At 39.4% G+C, this 21162-nt stretch overlaps 2 protein-coding genes across 3 annotated transcripts in view; one reads left to right on the top strand and one right to left on the bottom strand.

Moving 5' to 3' along the window:
* The first annotated feature begins 2146 nt into the window (after window positions 1–2146).
* ZCCHC9 (zinc finger CCHC-type containing 9) lies at window positions 2147–10311 on the top strand. 2 transcript variants are annotated; one of them, XM_047088581.1, is made up of 6 exons: window positions 2147–2221; window positions 3334–3743; window positions 4439–4589; window positions 4818–4910; window positions 6833–6901; window positions 8167–10311. In XM_047088581.1, exons 2-6 carry the CDS (start codon window positions 3360–3362, stop codon window positions 8283–8285), a joined length of 816 nt encoding a protein of 271 aa, XP_046944537.1. In that variant the 5' UTR covers window positions 2147–2221; window positions 3334–3359; the 3' UTR covers window positions 8286–10311. The 2 variants fall into 2 exon arrangements, with proteins under 2 accessions (XP_046944537.1, XP_046944547.1); XM_047088591.1 differs by lacking the exons at window positions 2147–2221; window positions 6833–6901 and having other exon boundaries at window positions 3070–3743.
* A 939-nt stretch (window positions 10312–11250) lies between these two features.
* ACOT12 (acyl-CoA thioesterase 12) overlaps window positions 11251–21162 on the bottom strand; it is a 48670-nt gene continuing 38758 nt past the window's right edge. The window contains exons 11-15 of the mRNA XM_047088572.1: window positions 20774–20857; window positions 15692–15825; window positions 13362–13490; window positions 11661–11787; window positions 11251–11400 (exon numbers count right to left, since the gene is read on the bottom strand). Coding sequence (XP_046944528.1) covers window positions 11251–11400; window positions 11661–11787; window positions 13362–13490; window positions 15692–15825; window positions 20774–20857 — 624 coding nt within the window. The remainder of the gene's footprint in view (window positions 11401–11660; window positions 11788–13361; window positions 13491–15691; window positions 15826–20773; window positions 20858–21162) is intronic.

Consider the following 21162-nt stretch of genomic DNA (forward strand, 5'->3'; position numbering starts at 1 on the left):
CCACTCTAAAAGTGAATACATCCTAAGAAAATAAAGTATTATATGGGCACGGATAACTTAAGTCTGTTTTAAAGTGGGTCAAGCAGGCAGGCAGGCAATCCCCTGCAGTACTGCAATGTAGGGAAGCTCACACTTTTGAACAGGGATCTTGGTTCAAGTCCTGACTCTACCTCTTACTAGATGTGTGACATTGGGTGAGTTACTTCATCTTTATGAGCTTGTTTCTTCATTGTAAAAATGGAGAATAGTACCTACCTCTCAGGATACTGGGTGAAGGAAGCAATGATTGTAAAGCATTCAGCACACAGTGCTAGGTACCTATAAAATGTTCAATGAAAGTTAGCTATTATTAGTATTGACAGTAATATTTTCTTCTGAACCCCACAGCATTTCTATGACCTATTTACTTAATTACTAATCTTCACTTGGTGTATTTCCACAAAAACAATTTGAGATCATGTTCTTTCACTGCCAGGAAATGAATAATTTTCGAGTTTAAAATTCAACATACTACTAAAAAGACAAGTTTTAGTTGAATGCACCCTCTAGTGGTGTACATTACATGCAAGTACCTGGCTTCTACAAAAGAAAACCTCTTTATGAAATGTCACTAGGTTGGTGCTTAGACCTTGAAGCCAGCTGGTTGAGAACATGGTATGAAGAGGATGATCATACAACTTTTAGGAAGCTCCCTCTCTTCAAGAGCTGGAGGAATTTTTTACCTTTTAAAACTTCCCCCACTGTAAGACCTAGGATATTTCTGATATTCACCATACCAAATCCTAGTATCCCTACAACATTGACTTTAATCTTTCCTCCTAAAGAAAACCAGGTCACTTTCGACTTTGCTGTAACAAGCATTGAAACGTACTCTTCACTTAGTTAACAAAAACGTACTGAGCACCAACTATATATACTAGGCAGTGGGAAGACAATAAACAACTTATTCACAATTAATTATGTAATTACTAATTTGAAGCACTGTAAACAAAGATTGCCATGAGCTTACAATAGGGGATTGGTCTAATGGGGGGGGAGCAGGGACAGGAAAGCTTACTTAAGAATCTAATGTGTAAAGCCCTGAAGGTGAAATACTTAACTAGAAGAAAAGAAGCACCATACAAAGAGAGCAGCATATGTAAAGGCCTGGAGATAGCAAGGTACATGCAGCATTTGAGAAACTGAGAAACTGGTCAAAGAAGAGGAAATTGCGCAGGCTGAGGATAGAGAAGTACTCAAGGATTTAATACCAAGTTAAGGTTGGAGTTCATCTTAAGAACAACAGGAAACTATTAAAGGATTTAAAGCAGAAGAATAACAATCTGATTTACATCTTTAAAAGTTCACTTGGCTAAGGCACGGAAATGGATTCCAAGAAGTGGTGAAAAAAGTGGATGCCCAGACCAGCTACCAGTAATCCAGGTGAGATAAGATGAAGCCTGGCACAAAGTCAGTGGCAGTTGAGATAAAGTGGACAGATACTTAAGGGGTAAAATGGATTGATCACGATGCTGGGCATCAAAGTGGCAGACCTAGTGAACTGAGTGGGTGTAATAATGCCATTTTTCCCACAAAGTACAACTTGTGGTGGTAGTTGTTTGGGAGAGGTTTTTGAGACAATGAATTAAGAGGCTAGGGTTTTCCTCTTAAAGAGAAATTGTCTGACTACAAACTAGAATTATTTCCACTGAACTAGCAGTGGCAGGACAATTAGTCACCGACTTCCACCAACTAGGGCCCTAAACGTCTCTTTTATATTTCTATCACAGTGACCCACTACCACTATGCTAAGACTTTACCTTACATCTGCCTGGAAAGCCCTTAACTCACTCCCGCCCCAAATTTCACCAGATTTTTGCTTTTCAAAGTACAGTTCAAAGGTCACCTTCTCAAGGAAGTCTTCCCAGTGTTTTCCACCGCCTCCCCCCAATCCTGCCGTGCATCTCTTCCAACTAGTTGTGGGTTCCAGACACACTTCATCTCTGTGTCCTCGTTGTGCAGCGCTGCACCTTTCAAATGCTAGACGCTCCACAAATATTTACTCATATTCATTTACCCGCCCAGGAAGAGACCCTAGCACCCGCCTGCAGGACCAGCTTGGCCCGCCGGAAGTGACGCGCTCTCACCGACAACGTATTTCCGGTCCCCAGTGCCGACTCGGTCGCACGGGGACAGACTTCTCTGGTTCGCTAACTCGGCTGTACTGGAGGATTCATGCGCGGTAAGAATTTGTGCACGGCTGAGCGAGATAGGACCCCGGGACCGCCAGATGCCGTGGAGTCCTCCCGTTCGTTCCCAGGGACGTGATGGGAAGGCACAGCGACTGACTGCTAGGCCCCCAACAGCCCTCAGCGCCAGATGGGTTTGGAATGCCGAGCTGCGCGGCCCGCTGAGGGCGCGGGCGCAGGGGTCGGCCTCAGCTGTGGGGTGCTCACTGCCTGAGCTGGCGCGTCTAGCCCCACTGGGGCCCCCGCCGTGGGAGTGGGTCCCGCCGCCTCGGCCTTCATACCCAAAGCTTCCCCCTTCACGGGTACTCAGGGTGATGCTAGTCCACCTCCTGAATAGCTCCAGTCCCTACTGTGATAGTCGCAGGCTCTGCAATGATGAGTGTGCGCGCGTGGCATGTAGAGTAGCGTGCAACGTCTCACCTATTCACTGATTCCACCCCTCGGCTTGTGTTGCGGATGTTACTGAGGACGAGAGCTGAAGTTTTAACTCTGGTTGGTACACGGGGTGCCGCCCTAAAAGGGGCGCGGCTTAATTGAAAATGATTTGAAACCGCTGGGCTGGAAGCAGTTTATTCTCTAATTAGAAGACCAGCATTATCACGTGACCGCAAACACTTACTTGTCAGTCTATTGGGAAGACTTGTAATGACAAACTTTGCGTCAAGGACAGGATTTCTGTATACTTAATTTGCTATGCAAATTGATTGCTTTGAACTGACAGACTAAGCAATATGATGGGGAGAAAGTAGACCTGGGACTTACAGAGGGGAAACAGCCAGGAAACCTTCAGAATTGGGAAGAGTAACTTCATTCACTTGTATTACTATGTGATACATAATATTTTACAAAGTAATTTTTTTCTTGAATTGTTTTGCAGTTTTAAGCATTTATGTACGTGTGTTTCTTTATCTGGTGTGGTAGCTTCTCTGGTAAGGGCTAGATTTACTTCATAGGCATATCTATGCAGCATGTTACAGAATTAAATATACACGAAGTAAAAAGTTTTAATAATTAAAGCGTCAACATATAGGCATAATGTGATACACTATGTATATTTAGTGGGTTTTTTTTAAATGGTTATTAACCAGCCATGCTTGTCTTAAAGTTTGATAAGGTAACTTTGATGAAATCATGACCAGGTGGGCACGAGTTACTACCACACGTAGCAAGAGACCTTTGGCTGCAACATCATGGGAGGACATGAAGAAGGGGTCCCTTGAGGGAGAAGGCCAAAACCTACCAAAGAGTAAACAACTTGAAGCCAATAGGCTCTCTGCTAAAAATGATACGCCTCAAGCAAAACACAAAAAGAACAAAAAGAAAAAGGAGTACTTAAATGAAGATGTAAATGGATTCCTGGAATACTTAAGACAAAACCCACAGATGGTTCATAATGGAGAGAGGATAGCAACAGACAGTCAGGAGGTAAGGGAAGAAATTGCAGTTGCTTTAAAGAAAGATAGTCGCCGGGAAGGAAGAAGACTAAAAAGACAAGCAGCAAAGAAAAATGCAATGGTAAGATCATCGCTTCCACCAAACGGTTACTTTATGTAAGTCAAAACTATTATTCATACATTCACACATGTGTACATTCATACATACACACATGTGTATATATATATGTATATATATATATATATATATATATATATATATATTAGCCAGAGTATAATTGCTCTTGTGTACTAGATTTGTAAAGCATCTTTTTTTAAGTTTAAGAGAAAGCATGTGCGCGTGCTCAAGGGGACAGGGACAGAGGAGAGAGAGAGAGGAGAGAGAATCCCAAGCAGGTTTTGCACTGTTAGCACAGAGCCTGACCAGGGTTCAGTCCCATGAATCATGAGATGATGACCTGAGCCAAAATCAAGAGTTGGACGCTTAACTGACTGATCCACCCAGGTGCCCCCTTTTTTTTTTTCTTAATGTTTATTTATTTATTTTGAGAGAGAGAATGTGAGGCGGGAGAGGGGCAGAGAGAGGAGAGAGAATCCCAAGCAGGCTCCTTGCTATTATAGCGGAGCCCTACACAGGGCTCAGTCTCATGAACTGAGAAATCATGACCTGAGCCAAAATCAAGAGGCAGACACACAACCTTCTGAGCCACCCTGGTGCCCCACAAATGACAGATGTTTTAAAGATATTTTTTATAACAAGAATTGATAAAGCCACTGTAGTTTTGCAACATGGAAACTCATATTTTGTTTTCTCAGGTATGTTTCCATTGTAGAAAACCTGGCCATGGAATTGCAGATTGCCCAGCCGCCCTTGAGAATCAAGATATGGGCACTGGAATATGTTACCGGTGTGGGTCCACAGAGCATGAAATAACCAAGTGCAAAGCCAAAGTAGACCCAGCTCTTGGTACGTTTTCTATCGGTTTTTGATTTGGTTAATGTCAGAAGTGGCCAATACGTAACCAACTGGGTTTTTTTTCTGGACAGAATTTATCATGAGTATGCCACTTAGTATTTTGAAATCAAGGCTGAATTCTAAGTTGTATTAAAAATAGGGGTTTTCAGAGTATTTAATATGAATTACATGACTTGTTCTATACTTAGCCAACTTAATAGGAAATGTTGATCCTTACAGGTGAATTTCCTTTCGCAAAATGTTTTGTTTGTGGGGAAATGGGACATCTGTCCAGATCTTGTCCTGATAATCCCAAAGGACTTTATGCTGATGGTGAGTACTGTTAACCTTATATGTCAGAAAAGGTGAGTTACCATGTAGAGTTGTGATTTAATTTGTACTCAATCAGTTCTTGAATAAATTCTTGAACAAATAACAAAGCCTTGAGAATTTTAATTTTTATCAAACTATTCTTTATACTGGAGTTGATGTGTAATATAAGGATGTATTAATCAAATCAGAAATAACTAAAGTGTGTATTTCAAGCATTGTGCTTTCAGCATCATTTGTGGGAGTAGGTTATAAATATCTACTTTTAAACATAACAGAAGTAAAGGGATTATATCTCAAGCTAATATAAGATTTAAAAAATAGTGTTGTGAATTTAATCACAGGCTAGCATATCATTTTGGATAGATGGGCTGGTACACATTCTTCAATATTTGTAGTAATTTTTATTTCTGAGTGTTTTCCTTGGTCAGTTGTCTAGCATGGGATCCTGTAACTTTCTTGTCTGTAGCTCAGCTAACATATTAAGGTCCCTGAATAAAGTCTGTATCTCTAAAGCTTTAAGGAGGAAATTTTCTGGGAATGTGAATGTGCTCATGTGATAGCTGGTACCATCAGATTCTAGACATCTCTTGTGTGTCATGTCCTGGGTTCCATGGGACAAGTCCAGTGAAAAGGCACAGCTTTTGGAATCAAGCTGACCAGTTACAGCTCCAGTACCACCACTCACTAGTTGTGGGACTCTGGCTGAGTCATTTAATTTCTCTCATCTCAATTTCCTCCCTCGCCTGTAAAATGGAGATGACAAACTGTATTTCATGGACTCTAAGATGAACATTATTTCACATTTTCATGTCCCTGTAGTCAGAATGTATCTTACCATTGGTGAGTGACATGTAATTGGCAGATTTTTTTTCCTGAGAGGTATGTAAAATAATTATAATCAATAGTGTATTAGATATGATGAACTATGGTATTTACCTCGAAGAGCTATGAGAATTAAAATATATTGTTCAAAAGTACCTCTTCTATTTCACTGACATCTACAACAGTAAGGAAGCCTAACCCTGGAAAATGCCCAAAGGTGCCTCTCAGTTTTGAACTTATGACACAGGTCAGATGACATGAGTAATGGGCAAAGATGATTTTAGATGGTTACGCAAAATGACTAGGTATTTTTAAAAAGTGCAGCAAAGAAAACAGATCACACAGAAGTGAGAATTCAGCCACGTTTACATCCTGTAGGGTCATTTTTCTGGATAAGTCACTTAACATTATAAGCATGTCATACTTACAATGCTTGACCATTAAGTAACAGTGTTTGACCATTAAGCTAATCCTAGAAACCATATGTGTTGTAATTCAGAATCCTGGAATGTTGCTTAAAGTAGGCAGACAGGCATTTTTATTAGGATGAGGCTGCCTGGCAGTCAGAAGGCCCTAAAACAAAAGTTAATTTCATTCCTTTTGTAACTGCTCACCCTTGTCTGACCTGTACAGATGAGCAGTGGGTCCTAACCTTTTTTGAGGTTATTGGTCATTTATTTGATAAGAATTACAGACATCCTCCTCAAAAAATGCATCTGGACACAACTTTTGCCTACAGGTTCAACAGTTCACAACACTTTGCCTTTCTAATCATGGTTTAAGGTCTAGTCTTGTGTGCAGTGGCTCTCGAACACTCCAGAGGACACGTATCTTCTTCCATTATATCTCTCTTCTCTTTCCTCCTTCTCCCCTGAAGGCCAGGTATGAGAAGTGGTGGGTAGGTACAGTTCAGTGCTCTGTGAGATCAAAAGGAATGGACGATGGACTTACTAACTGGAATGGTGGCACCTACCTATGTCCCTGTTTTCAACTACCTTTACAACTGACAAAGTTGTGAGGACCAAATAAGAAAAGTGTTTTGAGACATTATAACCCCTTCTAAGTATGAGAGATTTTCAGTGACTTTGTTCTTTTAATAGGTGGTTGCTGCAGACTTTGTGGCTCTGTGGAACATTTTAAGAAAGATTGCCCTGAGAGTCAGAATTCAGGTGAGATATCTTGGCCTCCATTAGAAGGGGTGGGATTAGTATTCTTTGTTTTTCTTGAATTTTTTTATGAAGAGTTCATTGAGGTACCACTGATTTTAAGGCAACCTGGTTTCCTACTACAGTGATGACTTAATCATTTCTCTGTCAGGAGTAGACACAATAGTATTAGCTGAGTGTTAGCTAGTATTATTAGGTGAGGAAAAAAAAGTGACCACTAAGTCCTAGAAGACCTTGATTTTATAAAGCATTGTATTCATAAACATTCATATTTGGCAACTAATGAATTTAATAATGGAGCCAATTCTGTTACTAAAAGAAAAATACTGATTCACTAATAGAAAATCAGAAATATGAAAATGACTCAATATTTTTATGATTACCATCCTCATATATGCTTTGCTTTGTGTATACCTGAAGGACTCAGAGTTGGTTGTAAAACTGCCAAAAATACTAAAATTGTGTTAGGTACACTATCTGGCCAGATACATTTTCTTCCTAATGAAATACCCTTCATCACCAAAAACTTCATAAATGTTTGCTGTACCTATTGCAGATTTGGGGGGAAGTGGAGACCATTATTATATTAGTTTACCTAAATTAGAATGATGATAATCTTGAGCAAAAGAATGCAAGATAGGATAGCAGTAGTCCTTCTTAAGGAAAAACACATTTCTTTTTATTTCAGATAGTCACAGTACTACCCAATAAGTCTGCCCATTCTTCCTACCCGAACACTTAAATTTGAAAACCAAGAGTTCTTGTTTATGATCTTGTCTAGAAGAAGACGATCTTCACTACATTGTAGCCAGTGAGACTGAAATAATGGAAGTGGAGTTTGAATTCTCCCTCCTGGGAGGATTGCCATTCCCAAATGACAAGACTGACAAGCAGATGTTGTATAATTTCACAGGTGGAATCTTGTGCATTTAAAACTGATGCTTCATAAGTCTTACTGTTTACAGATTCTTAGAATTCATTGACTCTATAATGATGAACTCTGGGAAAGAATGAAAGAGCTTTCTCATCAATTTCTGCATTGCAAAGCAGTTGCTGCATTTCCCTAATTGGGATGAGAAATTGCCTGTGGTACTCCAAAATCAAGTGTTATAATCAATTACAGAATTGCTCACTCTCCTTTAGTGATGGAGTCTTCCCTCCTTGTGATTATTCATGTCAAAACTAATTCCTTTGCTCAGCTAGTACCAATCTGGGTGGATGTATTTGATTACCATTTTTCTTACATTCTAACTTTCATTCCTTAACAGATCGAATGGTCACAGTTGGTCGCTGGGCAATGGGAATGAGTGCAGACTATGAAGAAATTTTGGATGTGCCTGAACCACAGAAACCCAAAACAAAGATACCTAAAGTTGTTAATTTTTGATAACGATTAGTACTATCATTAGTTACCACCTCATTGTGAGCTACTCTGAACTGGGCCTACCTCACATACTGGAGCTGAGCTCCCTTGGAGACCTGTGTTGTAGACATCAGTATGATGTGCATATGGTCAGATAGTTTCCTGAGTGCTGTCCATTAAAGAGTGCCTCTATCACTGGAGAAAATCATTGAAGAAAAGTATAAGATTTTTAAACTGGATTCTCTAAAAGAATATTTTTAACAGGTAGAACTTAGGTATAACTAAGTGGTTACATACTTGATTGTAACAATCATCTTTTTCTTAAAAACTATGCATTAATGTGAACCACCCTTAAAGTATAACTTTTGCGTTTAGAAATGAAGTTTTGGTTATATTGTTTTCTTGGTTCAGAATATCAATTTATTATTATATTAGGAATTTATAAGTTGCCACAATACTGTATTTTTAAAATATTTAATTCAAAAATCATTTGCTATGTACTTATTTTTCTGAATACCTCATTCTAGATTGAACTAGCCATTGTCTGTTTATGTCCAGGTAATCCCTTTGGGAACACAATCTTTTTATGAATTCTAGATGAGATTAATTTTGGTTAATTTTTGTTTTAGTTTTGACATAAAGAAGCACAAATTATTGAGGTAACATAGAAGAATATGTTAACAACAGCTCCTTCTTTGTCCTGGATTTTCAAGAGTGAAATTCTAGCCAAAATTATTTTGGGGTATTTAACCAGAATGATGTTACTTAACAGATCGTATATCACACTTAATAGCATTTTGTTCATGTGTTTTAGATGAGTCTGGGTGAGATGCAGGTATCACCATAATAGAGTTAGGATGCTAATCAGAGACCCATTAGCTTCTTTGTTGGATTTTATGAATACATGCATACTTAATACATGTATTTCACAAGGCTAGGGCTCATATTGTAATGGAATGACTCTAGTGGATTGTGTGTTTCATTCGGAATTTTACCTGATTGGATACATTTGTAACTAAAGGAAACAGCTGTGATTAGTTACTGTAGCTTCAAAAGCAAAATATTTACCAAATAAGAAACACTTTTCTCTGTTTTAATGTCTGCAAAGCTCAACAGTTCTAGTCTTAATAGGAGCTGTTGTTTTATTTTTGGTGTGAGAGGTAAACATGACAGAATACAACTCAGCATCCCAGAATGTAAGGAAAGGAGTGTCATTTAAAAGAAATCACACAACTCATGTAGCTGGAAAAGGATAGCAATGCTGCCTTAGTCATTTAGCCCAAACACACTCAGATTTATTTCACCTATCCTATCAGGTGTCAAGGACTCTGGCCAGTCAAAACCTGTCTCCAGTGAGGAAGGCAAGCATTAAATATTTCCCAAGTACCTGCTATATTCCTGGTACTCTCTTAGGCACTAGGGATTGTGACAGTGATGAAGACAAGGTCACATGCTTTCTAATGAGGCTTTAGGATGGAGAGGAGACTTGGGGAGAGATGCATATCAGAAATATCAGTATATCAGGAAAATATCAGATATTTTATTACACTTTAAAAATATTCTACTGAATCGCCTAAGACTTGGTCATTAATCACTCTTCCTTCAGTCCTTTGGAAATGTCACCTCTTACAAGCTTATCATTCACTTTTCTATGGCTGACTCCTAAATCCATCTGGCCCTAATATCCTCAATTACAGTTCCTACTTGGATGTTCCACCAATACCTCAAGTCATTACTGCAGTAATTTTCAAAACAATATAAATTCAAAGACCTACGACAGGCAGAGGTTGGAATTGTCTCAATTGTAGGAGAGGTGTGAAATTTTACCATACAAAATTTTAGTTAAGTAACTCCATTATAGCTAATTTTTTTGCTTTTTAAAATCTAAAAATATTCTAAAAATTTTTTCTGCTTCTGAAATGTATAGGCATTTAAATCTACATATTCACCCTTAATGTATGTAAGTGTTAATTCATAAAATTGGAGCACAGTCCAAAGTTTATGTAAATGAAAACCTGCTGACACGGAATAAAACTAATTAACAACCAGACCTAGGCTGGGTGAGTGGATGGGTTGGGGAAGCGGGTAGGCTGGGGAAGCAGAGGTAGAGATCTGACCTACAGCAGGATGTACCTAACCTCTTAAGTGCTCTAAACTCTAATGGAGAAGTCCTTCAACTTTTAAATGCTGTCTTGTAGAGGAGGCTAACTTGACATATGCTGGTTTGTCTTAGGGGTTAAGACAAATCACAGAGTAGAATAATGAATGCTGAAGTCTAGGGAATAAAGTGCTAATGTAATGGTTATGAAAGAAGAGCTCAGTTAATATTCTTTCTCTGCGACATCACATTGTGCAGGTACTTTTCTGTGTGTATATATAGCAATAGATACTAAATTGGCCAGCCACCTTGAATATATGTTAAATGACACTAGTAAAGTAGTTTCTATTACTAAAATTGATTGGATTCCATTATGTTTTAATGTCTTCCTAATTTAAAGCTCTAAACTATGTAATACATCTTGTCAGTTGCTCCTGACATACAGATATCCGCCATATATGGAACAATCCCACAGTATTAATCACCTAGCCAACTTATCATTTTTTATTTTGTAAAATTTTGTACAATTTTAAACAGAACACATGTTTCATCTCCGTAGCCTAAACATGCTTATGATCATTTTAAACCATATTTGTACCATTTTACAGGACACACAAAATTGAATATGGGCAATTTCCACTGCCTGTGTCCCTGGAAGGAAGCAGAGCCACAGACAATATAAAACAGTTTTAAAGCTCTTTAAATAATGCTATCCAAATCACTGGTGTTTGACCTGAGATGAATTTTATTTTTTAACCCCTTCCTAACTGCATTTTGCTTCAGCCAATATTAAATTACTTTGTGGCCCCAAAGCTTGCCAAAGTGTCAGGGCTAAGGGTACGTGGAATTGAGAGTGGTAAATAAAACTGGAAGTAAGTGACAGTTTACCATTTAAAATGTGTTTATCAACCCACCATCAGTAGCATTCTCTATGAATTTTATACAAGAGGCTGCTGTCTCTTCTATGGATTTTGACCAGCCACCAAGATTTCCGGCAAAGTAAGGAGAGATGCTAGCAGAAATCTGGTTGAAGTAGGATACCTGTTTCAAAAAGAAAATACATTATTTTAATTATTTATTGACTTGGAGCTTCTTTCACCGGTGATCTGAATCTTGTTGGTATAGGGAAGGCTATGACCCTAATCTTCTGGGGACTTTCTGGAATGATCTACAAGGATGACCTCAGGATTCCCCTGATGTGGACACATGACAGAATTTCAATTAATTAGGGAATGTGGGTAAAAGCCTTCTCTCTGTATCTGCAGAAGGAAATTCATGTGCAGATGTTCCATCAAACTTACGGTACAGGAGCTGCTGTCAATAGCACGGATGAGAAATCCAGCACATATGATTTCACTTCTGATGTAGTGTGGACAAGGGGGGACTGAAGGCAGAAGAACCGATTTCACTGCTACCGTGTAAGTGCTACTGAAAAATGAAAGGACGTTTTCTAAGTTATTGTGAGAGATTAAAACAATTGTTAGAAAATAAATTTCTAGAGTTAATTAACCTTATTTACTTAGGTAAAAGTGAAACTATACAGACCCAGATCTTCTAGATGAGGGATCTACATTCAAGTGTAGGAAAGGTAATAAGGGCCACAGGTGTTTTCTGCCTGTGTAAGAATTACTTTAATACTTTGCGTAACTCTACAAAGTGGAATCAACTTCCAAGCGTGCTTTATTATGTATGCCCTAATGAGTTGTAATTTCAGGCTCTTCTCCTTTTTTAATTAAAAAACAAAACAAAACAAAACCCATTGATTTAAAGAAACTTCACACAACAGAGAACCTTATAGACTAGAAAACAGTCTTCCTCAGTCCACCCTAGCCACAGTCCATTCTCATCCTGGAGATGACCACTGTTAATATTTTGCTCTGTAGCCTTCCGGACCTTTTTATAAATATATAACATTGATGTAAGCAAATGCAAATATAGATTTTTGCATAAATATTATCATTTAATAAATATCGGTCTATAGTTTGATTTTTCACCTAACAATAAATCTTTGGCGGTATTTCTGTATCAGCACCTCTATAGCTACTTCATTTTTTTTAATGATGGCAGGATGCCTGGGTGGCTCCGTTGGTTGAACAAGTGACTTTGGCTCAGGTCATGAACTCGCCCTTCCAGAGTTCCAGCCCTGCATTGCACTCTGTGCTGACAGCTCAGAGTCTGCAGCCTGTTTTGGATACCCTGTCTCCCTCTCTCTCTACCCCTGGGCTCCTCTGTCTCCCTCTCTGCCCCTCCCCCACTTATGCTCTGGTCTCTCCAAAATAAACATTTAAAAAAATGATGGCATAGTACTCTGCAATATGGCTCTACCATAATTTATAAGATGGACCCTCAGTTTATGTCCATTTCTTTTTCCATAATAAATGGTACTATACTGAACATCCGTGTGCATTAATAATATTCACACATGTTCGATTATTCTTATAGGCCAGCTTTCACATTGGAAATCATGCTGGCCAGTTCCAGGTGTGGACTTTAACTGTCCTGGAAGCTTCCTCTTCTTATTTATTTGAACACTGACTCTTAGGACACTTCTCTTTAGAACACAGACATTGTGCCATGAAAAGTCCAATGCCCACAGAGAAGTCATGGACAAACACTCCGATCAACAGCCCTACCTAGCAGCCAGACATTTTGGATGTCTAGCACAATTGAGCCTTTGTAAATTCTAAACCTATTCCTAATGTTTTATTTGGTAGTCACATTGCATTCTTACTGATAATGGAAGGTTCCCAAGGTTTGCTAAATACCAATTTTATATGTGCATACAGCAAAAGGAAAGGAACTGCTTTAGGAATCTTGCATGGTGCTTTGCACACAGGCAGCATTTAATAGATGATATTTTTAAATGATAACTAAAGGTCCATCTAGAAAAAATTCAGATGCACATCATTCAAGATCAGAAATGCCTATATTGCCTTCTTATCAACTTTTTCAGTTTACCCTCTTCTATAAAACAATACGGCATTTGAATTGCATATACTCACCCATCTTTGAGAGGCCTTCTTCGTGATACAAGTACTACCAAATCTTTGGGTTTGTCACCGTTCACTATAGGACAAGTGATATAATATATCTGATCACCTTCACTCACCCAGTTTATGACTTCACAGGACCTACGTAAATACAACAGTGAAAGAAAGGCCACACTTTTCTACCTGCTTGAATAAGGCATTCGCTTCTTTTGTTTATTTGTAAAACTTCATTACTGAGGTCCACATTCACTCTTCTGCTCACATAACTATCCTGCCAAAGCCAGCATTATTTCTCAAAGTCTGTCTTTAGAAAGCTGTTTGGTCAGCAGGAATAATTATGCGTGTGATGGAGAGACTGGTGGGTGCCCAGTCACTGCCCTCAACACTTCAGAGAACAGCATTTATGGTTGTTTAACACAAAATAATTTTTCTCTAGAATCAGGTAACAGTATTTGAAGACTAGTGAATTGTTTGGATGTCAAGGAAGGACTCAGGTAAATGAATATGGTACACTGGAAAGAGTACTAAGTTCAGAGCCAAACATCTTTGTCTTTGAATCCCATACACACACTTCATATCAATGTTATGTTAGGTAAGTCACTTTGTTTTTTTCATTTGTAAAATTAAAACCCCATACCTATGGGGTTATTGTGAGGATTAAATGAAAACACCTGGCCTGAATCACAGTAGGTACACAAGACAAGTAAGCATTCATTCATTCATTCCTCCCTTCATTCGAGTTCAGTTTGGCTGGAATGTCAGGTGACATAGGAAATAGTAACACCAAAATTTAGGCATTGTTCTTGATAAAAGCTTTGTACCTACAGAATATCTACAAATATTGATGCAAGAAAATCATGAAATATTTCCTCTTCTCTCAGAATGTTTTATCATGATAGCATTAACCATGAAGTATTATTCTGGCATCTATGCAAATGTAACACATGACCCCAAAGGTGTTTCACTTTAGTGATACTACATTGCCTCTTACATGGTATTAATCATAATCAGGTTTAGGCATTTTATTTTATTTTAAAGTTTAATTTATTTTTGGGAGCGAGAGAGCAAGCAGGGGAGGAGCAGAGAGAGAGAAAGAGAGAGAGAGAATCCCAAGCAGGTTCCATGCTGTCAGTGCAGAGCCCAATGTGGGGCTTGAACCCAAGAATCATGAGATCATGACCTGAGCCAAGATCAAGAGCTGGACATTTAACCAAATGAGCCATCCAGGTGTCCCAGGTTTAGCCATTTTATTTTATTTTTAAATGTCTTCTTTGTTTTTGAGAGAGAGAGAGAGAGAGAACAAGTTGGGGAGGGGCAGAAAGAGAAGGGAACAGAGGATCCGAAGCAGGCTCTGTGCTGAGAGCAGAGAGCTTAATGTGGGGCTCGAACTCATGAACCCTGAAATCATGACCTGAGCCAAAGTCAGATGCTTAGCTGACTGAGCCACCCCAGTGCCCCCAAGGTTTAGTCATTTTAAAAATGAGCTTCTACTTCATCAAGATTAGGAAGTAAATGGTAACGTTTAATAAATAGGAAGCCCATCTCACCAATCCTTCCCTTTCAGCAAGATGCCCAGTGAGGCCCTAGAGTGCTATATGTAGCCCCAGGAGCTGGAACTTCTTGGAGGAGGGGGTGTGGCCTGAGTGTAATCAGACCCAGTCAGTGCAGGTGCCTTGCAATCCAGGAAAGGAGCAAGAATGGAAGAGGCCGGATTGGGATGCAGGAGACAGAAAGTAACAGAAGGAAGAGACTGAGGCTGACAGTGGGCCCTGATCAGACAGGAAAAGTTGGCAGGAATGCCTTTGACTTCAGTTACTCACACAGCTTCGTCTCAGCTTCTCACCAGGGAGTGCTGCTTCACAGAAAAAGAAGGAACCGCTAATTAAATATCCAGAGTGGAAAGTGGGAAGACAATTAGGTAATCACTTTCTCAAGTACACTGAAGCTGTGTGCAAGCGTGTGGAATTCAAAGCCTGATGGATCTGGGTTCCAATTTGGGTTCTGTTGCTTTCCTGCCTGTGCAGTCTTGGCAAGTCTCAGAACCTCTCTCGTTGAGTGGGAATAATATCAAACTTGAAGAGTTTTTTGGGAGGAGTACAACAGATGTGGGTAAAGCACATTAACTCAATATAAATGCTAAACGAAGTATTAAGAAAATTTTTGTTTTTACGTCTCTCAGTAGCACTTGATGCAGTTTTCTGTGCAGGGCAAGTTTTAAAACATACTCTTTAATTAATAAGCAGTGGGTCATACACTGGGCAATGGAGATGGACTGCAACATGGAGGTCATCTTTTACATGAAGTCAGGGTTGCTTAAGAAAATACTTTAAATGTATTCTTACACGAAATGAGGGTCCCACAAAGGTCTCTTGGTAAAGTCAGACAGGAGATGGTAAGTCAAGTGTGCTGGTCTTTCCACATGCTTTTCAACCCAAACAGATAAAAGGTCATGCTCTTCCAGGGTATATATTTTTATCTAAAATATAATAACAAGAAAAAATAAATTACAAAATAAAAATGGATGTTTTCACTTTAAAAACCACACACAGTCACAGGCTGATTGTGCTGGCTAAGGCATCTTGGCACCTGAATAACAATGAAGCCAAATGATGGCAATTTCCCTTCAAATACTTGGATGTCTGGAGCATGGATCACGGTGATATCTTCTGTGTCCTTTAAACAGTATGTGACATAGGTTAATTATTGTGCCACAGTCTTCTCTAGAAAAATAAAGAATGTAAGCATTTCTCTTTTTATCTCTTTGAGATATTTCCCTGACTCAAATAACGACAGAAAATATCACCAGGCTGATAGGCAACTCAGTGTTTCATCTCCCTTCAGACACCTTAGACACTTTCCCAGGTTGTCAGGCATGCCAACGGGACCCAGAAAGCAGGCCACCACTTCTAGAACCAACTCAACCTTGCAAAGGGTTGAAAGCACCATGCTTCTTCAGCACAAACCATTCTTTCAATTGTGAATCACAAGGGCTCATCCTCCTGAGAGCCAATTCCTGGGTTTCTAACGTTGTTATGCCTTAGATAAGAGGAGGCCTGTCTTGGGGAGCCATTTGACACATACTTAAAACAATACATATCCCCTATTACTCCAAACTCTCCTGCCATTGCACTTTCGATAATAATCAGAGATATGTGCTCAGCTAAAAGCACATTTCTATCCTGCCCATTTTCTCCATCTCTTTCAGGGTGCTTTGAAGTTGGTGTTGAAATGTGCCATCTTATAATCATCCCCATGGCAACAAGCTGTGAGAAGACAAACAAACAGAGGGTTAAGACTTCACTGCAAGAATCAAGCAGATGGACAAGTCAGGCTGTGAGGGAGAAAACCTTTATTTAAACATAAATATCTTCAAGAGAATGAAGAAGTAAGAAACAGACTAAAAGCAGATTAGAAAGAAAGGGAGTATCAATTTGTTTACACATGTTAACTCTCCAGTTAGTTAACCTTTGTGCAAAGACCATCTTTAAATCAAGCCCACAGAGGAGGACATGGCCTGGGCCATAGACAAGTGAAACAGAAAGCCATGAATGCAGTTCCAGTGGGGGGCTGAGACTCACCCCAAAATGGCCATGCCTAACTTCGCTCCCCATACAGAGGAAGTAAAAGGAGGTTCCCTGGTGTAAATCCAGAAGGAAGTCATCTTATCAAAACTTGGTGGCCATGTGGCTCTAAGCCAGGTTTCTGGGTTCTATAGTCTCAGAGGGGGCAAGGGTAGGTGGCCAGGGTAAATTCCTCACCTTCTGTCAGAATCAGATCTTGGGGCAGCCATAGTCTACACCAATGGAAGCAGTATGGAAAAGGATGTAATATTGGGCTAAGCACTTGCCAAGGGTTGAATTGTGTCTCCTCAAATTCCTATGTTAAAATTCTCCCAGTACTTTAGAATGTGACCTTATTTGGAAACAGGGTCATTGAAGATATAATTAGTTAAGATGAGGTTATACTGCAGTAGGATGGCCCCTAATCCAATAATGACTGATGTTCTTATAAAAAGGGGAATTTTGGATGCAGACATGCACACTGGGAGAATGCCATATGAAGATGAAGGCAGAAATCAGGTGACACATTTACAAGCCAAGGAACACCAAAGATTGCCAGCAAACCACCAGAAGCTAGAAGAGAGGCGTGGAACAGATTCTTTCTCACTTCTTCAGAAGGAATTAATCCTGCCAGCACCTTGAACTCAAACTTCCAGCTTCCATAACTGCGAGACAATACATTTCTGTTGTTTAGGCCACCCATTCTGTGGTACTGTTACAGGAGCCCTAGGAAACGATCACAGTACTTTTTCAGGAAGCTGCTCCCCAGGTCAGAGACACATACTGCTGCTTTCTATCCTGGAGCCAAGGCAAACACCAAGCTGAATAGCCACCATGAAACTGCCTCACACAGCTTGCTACGCTTATCCAGTGCTGAGTACATTATCAGATGAGGGAATGATATTTTGATCCTTCTCCCAGAAGATGAAGGGAGCAGGAAGTCCTGCTCACTCCTGTGCTGTGGGAACCCATGACACTGATGTAGACAGAGCAGACGAGTAAAGGCAGCTGTTGATGTTGATCTCTTTAAACCCTAGTATTTTAGAAAAGCCAACTTCTGCTTAGTGAAAAAATTCTCTAAGACCAACTCTTCAAGAAAACATGTTCTCTTTCATGCTCAGAAGAGTACAGGTTAAATTCCATCTGGAACCAACTCAAACATTTTATCACTTGACGTCTGGCGAATTTTATTCTATGAAACAAAGCTGAAAGTAAATAAGCTCAAAATTGCTAACATTTTATAATGATATTGCTTTTTCATTCTAATAAGATTCCGCTTAATGGATTTGGATATCTTATACAAACAGCACAAGAGGAAAAGAGTATAATTTTAGAATTTTATACTATCTGTTGACCAATATGCTACGGAGACAACATTGTGGAAAGGAGAACAAAACTGGTTTTTACAGAGGCCTCCGTGGTGAGAGGAAGTGACCTGACCTTCCCTGGGAACCCCCAGGGGCGAAGGGGAGGAGAACTGGTCAGGGGGAGCTGTGAGACCCAGACTCTCCCCAGATTCAGTCAGAATAGCTCCTCTGGTCTGTTTCCTGTACTCGGCTTTGTTCTGCGTAAAGGTTGCCAAGTAGTCCTTGCCATTCTGGCTTTCATTACAGCCTTTCCAGTACACTCTCAGCTGCCCCCTAAATAAAAGGCTACTCCCGTCAGGTCAGTCTCCTACCCATGCTGATTTCTACCACGATGACTGGAATCAAACTCCTCATTGCCTAGAGAGCCCCCTTCACCCTCCAGCAATCTACTTACACTATCTTCAAGGAGAAAAGAATCACCCCCTCTCCAAAGTCCTCTGTAAATAACTGTCTTGCTTTACTTTGTTGAAGTGCCTAAGAGCTGACCTTTATGATTTAAATATTATAATCTCTCACTTGTTTATAAACCACCTTAAAGTTACTCTTCAGCTGTTCCATGTGTATGTGTGATGTTACCCAAATAGACTGCAACTACAAGCTCCTTTCAGGTGAGAGTACACATTTTGCTCCTTGTATTACTATACTATGATTAATTCCACGATCATACATAAAAATGAAATATGAGTTAAAGAATAAGTACTGCCCAATTACAGATATCAAAAATCTTACTTTTTCCATTTAACTAATTTGTATCAAAAATAAGTATAGACTTTAAGCCCTGAAATAAATATGACTCCTAACACATAATTGGAAGAATTATTCAACTAAAAGGTGACAGAAAAAAGTAAGAGGGCTGTATTTTAAAATTAAAAGGATACAAACACTTTAAAAAGTAAGAGAGAAGAGGAGGGTAACTCAGAAAGGAAAAAAAAATCAAATTTTTATCATAAATACAATCTAAAGAATTGGAGGGCTTCAAATTCAACAGAAATGACATAAGAATGTTGCTTTAATTATATAATATCTTCTAAAGTATCCACACAAAAATTAAGAATTAATTATTGGTGGCTCTCCTTAGATATGAGCCAATACACCATTTATTACTTTAGATTTATTTCTGGCCCCAAACTCCCAAAGAACTCAAGTTTTTATATATTATACGATTTCACAAAATGTGCGCTCTTCCTTCATTCCAGACACAAGTCTGCCCTTTCCAACACTGCTTAGATGCCAGCAATGATGCAAGAAACAGACTGCATGTTAGTAAAAGAAAACAAAGCCTTGAAGCATCTTTTATGTGGGATAAAGAGAAGAAGATCATTTTATTACGTTTAACCTATGTTTCTGCATCACTGAATTTGGTATACATGGAAACCTAACTGGATCCAAACAGGGTAAGAGAGACCCTGATAGGATTCAGAAGAAAAGATAATAACACACTAAAAGCCAACAAACCAGAACAAAACACTGACCAAAGGTCAAGGTGAAAACAATCAGTAAAGTAGCATCTCAGTTTCCTTCAATTTTAGGGTAAGTGACCATATAATTTATTGCCCAAACTGGGCACTGAGGCATTATCAATATTTATGACAAGACATCAGATGATGATGGAACAATCACCAATTATGATGGACAACCAGGAATATGGTCACCCCTCTGGTAGGTGCTGCTGCTTCACTGATGCTGAACAACAGTACACACTGAAATATGAGCACAAAGAACTGGCATTACTGAGCCCGTCCTGAGTGCCCGGCACTGCTATGTTCTGGGACCATCTACAGCGGTGAGCTAAATGCCTACAGAGACCTTACAGTCTAGTCTACTTGTGGGCATCAGCTTCAAAGGGTCTCCTAACCACTTCTGAAATGAGATAAAATTAGAATCCAAATTATATATGTTTACTTAAATTTGATGACCTGCAAAATAGTATAAAAGGTGCTAAGAGACACACAAAGAAGTCAAGACAAGGCTTCTTTCTTCAAAAGTTCATAATCTTGATAGGGAAAAAGGCCATGTGTAAAAAGTTAAATTACTATGTAAGACATCAACATCAATTCAACGAAGCAGTGGAAGCACTGTCACAAGACAGGGCATAATTAATTGACAAATTAATTTTGAAAAAGTAATTGCTAAGGGGGTTCCTCCAGGGAAGTTCCTTCAGTCAGGATGATAGGAATTGGCTTTGTGCAGAAAGCATTTGCCCTGGTCTTGAAGACCAGGTTGGACTGAGGCAGATGGAGAGGAGAAAGAGAGAGGAGTGGAATATGACAACTAAGTTCAGAGGCAGGAATGTGTGGGGCAGCCTGGAGGACCACAAATCAACCGGCACGGAGCGGTAGATTCAGCCCTGGAAAGATACCTGCCTCTTAGAAATAGCTTCCCAGAAAGACTTTTTACCTTCTTAAAAGCAGCAGTAGAAGCAGAACCACCACCAGCAGCATGACAACTTTCATTTGTGATGGACAGCAGGTTGTACATAGACCTGGATGCCTCCTACCTTTTCCACAGCACTGGTAACCTCCCAGCCACTCTTGGCTGCCAGATTTTTGAGAGCCTCCACATTGGCATTACTCAGGGATACCTAAAACACAAATATCGTAAAAGCTGAGAGTTCGGTCCACAGATATGTGATCAAACAGTTTCTGCTTAGAAAACGGGAACTGTTAGAGCCAAAGTGATAATGCTAAGCTCAGAACCAAGCTGTCAGTAACATAATTTGTCTCAACACTTAATTCAGAATTCAGACAAAATAAAATGAGGCCTGCATGCTTAGCAAATTAGTATCATTTTAATTGGTGTCCTGGGCAAAGACAACATAACCTTTCAGTATGACTTATAATCAACATGTAATCAGTAAACTTGGATCTCCTTTTATAATTTATGGGC

This window comes from Lynx rufus, unplaced genomic scaffold, assembly GCF_022079265.1.
Source record: "Lynx rufus isolate CCGP_SWC_20201006 ecotype Redwood Valley unplaced genomic scaffold, mLynRuf1.p SCAF_1, whole genome shotgun sequence".
In the NCBI taxonomy this organism is placed as follows: domain Eukaryota; kingdom Metazoa; phylum Chordata; class Mammalia; order Carnivora; family Felidae; genus Lynx; species Lynx rufus.

What these genes read in the sequence shown, in the direction of transcription:
- ZCCHC9 (XM_047088581.1), top strand. Translation starts at nt 3,360, where the DNA reads ATGACCAGGTGGGCACGAGTTACTACCACACGTAGCAAGAGACCTTTG. An exon ending in CAAAGGACTTTATGCTGATG is followed by an intron (nt 4,911 to 6,832) that starts GTGAGTACTGTT and finishes TTCTTTTAATAG; the next exon opens with GTGGTTGCTGCAGACTTTGT. An exon ending in CCCTGAGAGTCAGAATTCAG is followed by an intron (nt 6,902 to 8,166) that starts GTGAGATATCTT and finishes ATTCCTTAACAG; the next exon opens with ATCGAATGGTCACAGTTGGT.